The 6,528-nt window shown below is 37.9% G+C and overlaps 1 protein-coding gene across 3 annotated transcripts in view; it reads left to right on the top strand.

The window, feature by feature from the left end:
* Window positions 1–2,635: 2,635 nt before the first annotated feature.
* Window positions 2,636–6,528, top strand: part of rasa2 (RAS p21 protein activator 2) — a 61,433-nt gene continuing 57,540 nt past the window's right edge. Inside the window, exon 1 of one of the 3 annotated variants that reach the window (XM_053623364.1) lies at window positions 2,636–4,303. In XM_053623364.1, coding sequence (XP_053479339.1) covers window positions 4,030–4,303 — 274 coding nt within the window. In that variant the 5' untranslated portion in view covers window positions 2,636–4,029. The remainder of the gene's footprint in view (window positions 4,304–6,528) is intronic. The other 2 variants (XM_053623362.1, XM_053623363.1) reach the window with 2 other exon arrangements.

The following is a 6,528-nucleotide window of genomic DNA, read 5'->3' as shown; positions in this document are numbered from 1 at the left end:
CTTAAAAATCAAAAGCGCACGACAAACAGAGTTACTGACTCTTAAAAGAAGGAACCGATTCTGAACAGCTGAAACGAATCGTTAGTAATTCCAGACTTTACTTCCTGTACTAACTTACATAGGTTTGTAAGAAAAAAACATGCCTCTGGTCTTCATTGGCTGCTCGTTGACAGCAGTAGACCAATCAGAGCAGAGTATGGTCTCTGAAAGGAGGAGTTTAGAGTGAATCCTTTAGAACGGATCATTTAACGAGTCGTTTGTGACACTGGGGGGGGCGGGGGGTTGCTTGTTGGTGCAGGAGAGGCTGTTTTGTGTATTTCAAAAACAGCTAAACTCTTTTGGATTTTCACACATAACATTCTCTTGTTTTTACACAGAATTGTACAATAACAACAACAACAACAACAAATTTCCCCTGAGCATCAGTTCTGCGGATGGAAACGCCTTATTGATGAGAGAAGTCGGGGACAATGGCCAGACTGGTAATAGTTGACAGGAAATCTAGGATAACTCAAATAATCACTCTTTACAACCGTGGTGAGTAGACAAGCAGCTCAGAATGCACAACACATTGAACCTTGAGATGGATGTGCTAGAACAGCAGAAGACCACATTGGGTTCTGTCTGAGGCTACAGTGGGCATAGCCTTACCCAACACTGGACAGGTGAAGACTAGAAAAACATCATCTGGTCTTTTTCCAATATTCAACTCTAAACTTTTGCACCATTCTGTGCAAATCATCTAGAGTATAGACTGTTGTGCATGAAAAAACCCAGCCCAACTGGTACCAACAACCATGCCCTGCTCAAAGTCACAGCGTCAATCACATTCTTCCCCATGCTGATGTTTGATGTAAACATTAACTGAAGCTCTTGACCTGTATCTACATGCTTTTATGCACTGCACCCACATGATTGCATGAATGAGCCAACATACAGGTGTTCCTATTAAAGTGGTCAGTGAGTGTATATGTGTATAAGTGTAAATGTATTTCACATGGAAGCTGTTTTTATTAACACAATGATTGGATATTAAATCCAATGTATTTGCAAGCAATTTTTAACAATGTCTTGCAAACTAAGTCTCACTTACTACAATATAATTAATGAAATGAACTAGATATTTAATTCTTTACAATTTTACACGCATATCATTTGAAATGACCAAAATTAGGTTGAATATTGTAAAATGTTGCAACCCTTTTTTGACGGTTGCTATAATTATTTAATTACCATTAGTAATTGATCTACCATTCCTCTAACTATCCGATCTTTTACCTCCATCCTAAGATATTATTACTCAAAATATAGCTCAATAATACATCTGGCATAAGGGTAACTGGGTTGACAACAGCAACAATGTTTAGTATACAAATGTTTACAATAACGGCCTCTATCCTGCAAAATATCACTCTTTTTGTTTTTTTTCTTATTTTCTTTTTGAACCTTTTTTAGGCAAGTATACATTTCAACATCAAATATAAGAAGTGACGCAAAGCTATAATAAACTATTATTTACAACACTTTTTAACAGGTCAGTACAACAGACTTATTTTCACATAAAGATATGATTCATTTTATATCGATAAAAATAAGAGTATACTGTATACTATTTGTTATTTATTTGAATTTTCTTTGAGCTCTTGAAATGTTTGGCTTACCTCACTTACATTTACTATAATCATTCCTTTAGATTAGAAATTCCTTTTTCCAATCATTTTAGTCTTCGCTACAGAAAAACGTCAAGACTGTTACTTTACGTTTCAACACTGATGCCTTGCTAAGTAACACATCTGGCATCTCTTATCTTAGAACAAATCAATACTTATATTGACAGAACAAACAGACAAAATATACAGGCAGAAATGACAATTTTGGTACCGTCAATCAATTTTCAGATTTTGTTTCTGGATAAACTGTATTTCTCTTTAAACTGTACGAAAATAAAAAATATCAACAGAAAAATGTTTAGTTCGGTTTCTGTACACTCCACTAGAGGTTGACAAAACCGATCCCATCGGCACTGATAACTGACTGCTGGAACTGTCGGTTATCTGCAAAAATCCCACAACCGATTTCCCGGTTGCGTCCATCGCAGGAGCGGCTGAGAAGCGTCCGCTGTCATTATACAGTACGGGAGCTGCCTCTGGGGGCAAAATAAAAACTATCGCTGACAAATTTTGTTGTGTTATTTGAAGTGTTTTTTGATTCCTTTTAGACGTCTCTATATTTATTTGTTATTTGGAATGGTAAATGGTCTGCACTTATATAACACTTTTTTAACCTTAGCGCTTTACACTTGTTCTCATTCACACACACACACACACACACACACACACACACACACACACACTAATGATAGCAGAGCTAGCTTGCCTTCTGGAGCAATTTGGGGTTAAGTGTCTTGCTCAAGGAATCGAACCACCAATGATTAGTGGACAACCCACTCTACTACCTGAGCCACAGCCGAGCGTTACTATTCGGTTCAGTTTGGCTGTATATCTTTTATTTACTTATTTACTTTATTCATAGGTAAAATGTATACATTAATGTCACTAAAAAAAGTACAGTACATTTTCATGGTACAGTCAGTACTGTTTATTTTTGTAATAAAGTTCAGCAGTGTTTGACTTAATCCACGATCGTTCGACCTCTACACTTCACACTATGTGTCATCATGATATACATGTCAGTTTTCCTCATAAGCCTTACAAACACCACATCAACACGTTAAACCACGTCGTTTTCACCCACCCACTAACTAACTCTCTCCTATCATGTGACAGCTGCCAAAGTGGTGAGGGTGAAAACTAAAATGAGACACATGAGGCCAGCCATGAAGTCATTTCAAACTACTGCTCATGCTGCATCACGGGGCAGCGTAACACTGCTCTATCAACCCTCCTCCTCATACATGAGCTCACAGCCGCCAATAACTGGCTGGTGTAGTTGCGATTGACAGGAGATAGAGAGCATGCCATCCCTCCCACCCAGAAAGCACGAACAGCTGTGCTCGCTTGGCTTATTGGTTTTATTAATTAGGCACATTTGTAATTAAATATACATTTCTGAAATAGTTCCAAAGTTCCGATTCAAAGAACACCAGTAATCATCTGGCAAAGTTTGTTGTTTATAATAGCTACAGGGGTTTTGATTTGGGGTTTTTTCATTACCCTTATGACATGTAGTATCTTGCCTTAAATAAAATAAACAATATCTTAAGCAGTTTTGCAAATTAGGAAGCTGACAAACCAATAACATGAAATACTTCCTGGTATCATTTTTGTTGTTGTTTATAACAGCTGTTGGGTTATTTTTGTTGGTATTTTTGTTGTTTATAATAGCTATTGGGTTATTTTTGTTGGTATTTTTGTTGTTTATAATAGCTATTGGGTTCTTTTGATTGTTTATAATAGCTATAGGGGTTTTGTTTTGTTTTTTTCATTACCCTTATGTCCCGTAGTGTCTTGCCGTAAATAAAATAAACAATATCTTAAGCAGATTTGTAACTTAGGAAGCGGACAAACTGATAGCATGACCTCTTTCCAGTTTTCTTTTTTTTTTTTTACGCAGGGTGATGTGTATCATCGCTTAATCCTCGGGCTTTATAAATTGATATAATTTACATCAGAAATAAGTAATAAGCCTCATTGTTTACTTTCACTTACCCGCATGTAACATTACCGGAAGTGGCCGGTTTACCAGCAGGGGGACAGTCGCTTAGCCGGTTAGCTGTACTTATCGAGCATATAAACACAGCGTGATGTAAATGAAGAAATTATATCTTTTAAAGAGTATATTCGTGTGAATTTATTTCAAACGACCAAAAGGCATAATTCCATGCTTTTTTATTATTATTATTTAAAAAAAAAAAAAAAAAGAACCCACAAACAGAAATGTCTATAACTCGCACTTGCAGAACGACAGCAACCTTTATCTTCGTGCAGGGTGTCTTTATCATTTCACGCATGCGCGGTGTGACCCGGGTAACGTCGCAAAACCGCGCCGTTTTATACGCATGCGTGGAAAATGTCGCGCATGCGCACCGCGAATCGGGTAGTGACAGCAGGCGCTCCCGAGAGTTGCGCGCAGTACTCAGTGAATGTAGCTACTGTACACACACATATATACACACACACACACATACATACACACACACACACACACACACACACACACACACACACACACACACACACACACACGCGCGTGCGCGCACACACACATACACACAAAGCTTTGACCATGGCGGAAGAAGACGACACGAAAATCCGGATTCTACAAAGTCTGCGAGGGAAAATCTGTAAGTGTGAAATCCTTCACCTTCACTACTTTGTTAAATATTTGTTTTGGTAGAGGGTGAAGCACACACACACACACACACACACACACAAAAGTGTGTGATCGACACGAAGAGGGGCGCGGTAGGAGCAAAAACACACAAACATACCGTGGGGTTAGAATGAACTAGGGTCTGGTGTGTGTAAATATCAACATAATATCAACCTGATCCGGATGGGGAAAGTGTGAAAGTCGGGCTGCGCCAGCATCATGAGAGTTCAACAGCCGCTTTAGTGAAAGACTGAAACCTTTTAACACACGGCTAAAAGTTAAAACGACTCCACTTCCCCTTTTTAAAACTCTTTAAGCACCATCGAAGCTCTTTGGTGCCGAGCCGTGGAGCTAGATGATGTGTGCTGTACGTGAACAGTGGCAGTGAATCACCCTGTACCCGGAATGAGAAACGCACAGAGAAGAGAAATTCAGCAAAAACTTGCGAAATTCTGCTCACAGGAAGTCGCACTGCCTTTCAGCACTAATAATAAATACAGAAAGAAGATTATTTCATGTGAATCTGATAACACAGCACGGTGTGTAACTCACTACATGGCATATGTTTCTCTTGCTCCAGTACATGTTTAAATTCTCCACCAGCTCAGAAATATCAACACTACACGAGCCTTAAAAAATTCTCTCTATAGATTATTGTCCAGAATTAATAATGGGGCTATCAGACATTATTGAAGAAGAAGAAGAAGAAGACAATTAGGGACAAACAATACTGGGAGGCTTTATTCTGCTCAATATCCATAACATGATTAGTTATCACAAGGGAAAACACATAATCATAGAAAACAGGCTTTTCTTAACATTGTACAGTAGAAGACGGTTGCTCGGTCACATTAATTGCCGGTGTTTTATATTAACACAATAAGATGATAGATAGATAGATAGAGTAATAGATAGATAGATAGAGTTAAAAACATATGAATTAGGGGCTTGTGATTTAAGGCAGCCAATACAAGTTTAGTTAAAGTCACCAGTTTGTTCTCAGTCGATTATATCTGGTTGAGGAAAGCAGAACGCCGTGATTGTAGTTATTAAGCGTTTTGGCACCTTTCGAAGACTGAAGCTCGCCTCACACCATCGCAGAAGCTGTATAAAATACGAGACAGTAAATGAGTCTTATCACTGTAGAAGCAGCAACAGGGAGCCATTAGAAATAGCCCAAACGTAAGTACAGGTGGTTGGTGGTTGTATGTCCAGTACTAATCAGGTAAGGCTTAAACCAAACTTTTTTTTGTTTTTTTGCTTTAATCGTGTAAACATGTCGTGTAGACACACCCTTACTATGAGGCTCTTTAACATGGCATGTATTTATTTATGCGAATATGCAAAGGTTATATATTTTTTTTTTTACAAGAGTTCCTGAAAATGTAGGCAAAAGTCTGTGAAAGGTTATTTACCCTCTTTGATATGCAGTTATCATATCACAGTGATTTGCTTCACCTTATCTCTTTTTTTCTTCTTCTTCTTCTTCATCACCTTTTTTTTAACAGTATCTTCAAACATAATTAAAGAAAAATACTATACTGAAAAAAACCCCCCAAAAAACTATTGTTCAGTCTGGCTATTTTTTAAAAAACTTTCATGGTCTGGTGAACAGATTTATAGGATTGCTTTCTCCGTGGCAATCTGTCTTCAAATCTGTCCAAGATCAGGACAGAAGACAGCTCTCCTTATGCTGCCTTGCTTTCGAATGGGACAGACTTTATCCCCAGAGCACAAACAGTGGCCAAAAATGCTGCCTAATTACACAGCCCACTGCCCAGTGCCTGTGTTTTCACATGATAACAATATTGTATGTGTTGAATGTTGAATGTCTAATTATGATGATGATGATGACGACGATGATGATGATGATGTAGCATTTACTCATTAAGAGGGCTCCATATTGAATGTTTTGGTATAATTTATATTAATATAAATTTCTCCATGATTCATTTATAATGCCTACATGTCTGATGTAGTGTATGTGAATTTATGAAACGTATAATCCCTTCTGACACGCACTTTTATAGCCTATGAACATTATTTGCTATTTAGTTTTTATAATCCCCCCCACACAATCATCTAAGGAATGAATTACAAGGCAAACGAACATTACAAAATCATTTTAGGTTATCTGCAAGTGTCTTTCTGTGATTTTGGACACGGAACGTGTTGTGTTGGCGTTCACTTGCTGGG

The sequence above is a fragment of the Ictalurus furcatus genome, chromosome 4 (assembly GCF_023375685.1).
Source record: "Ictalurus furcatus strain D&B chromosome 4, Billie_1.0, whole genome shotgun sequence".
Taxonomy (NCBI): domain Eukaryota; kingdom Metazoa; phylum Chordata; class Actinopteri; order Siluriformes; family Ictaluridae; genus Ictalurus; species Ictalurus furcatus.
The sequence above is the reverse complement of the archived record's forward strand: the minus strand, read 5'-3'. Positions and strand labels throughout refer to the sequence as shown.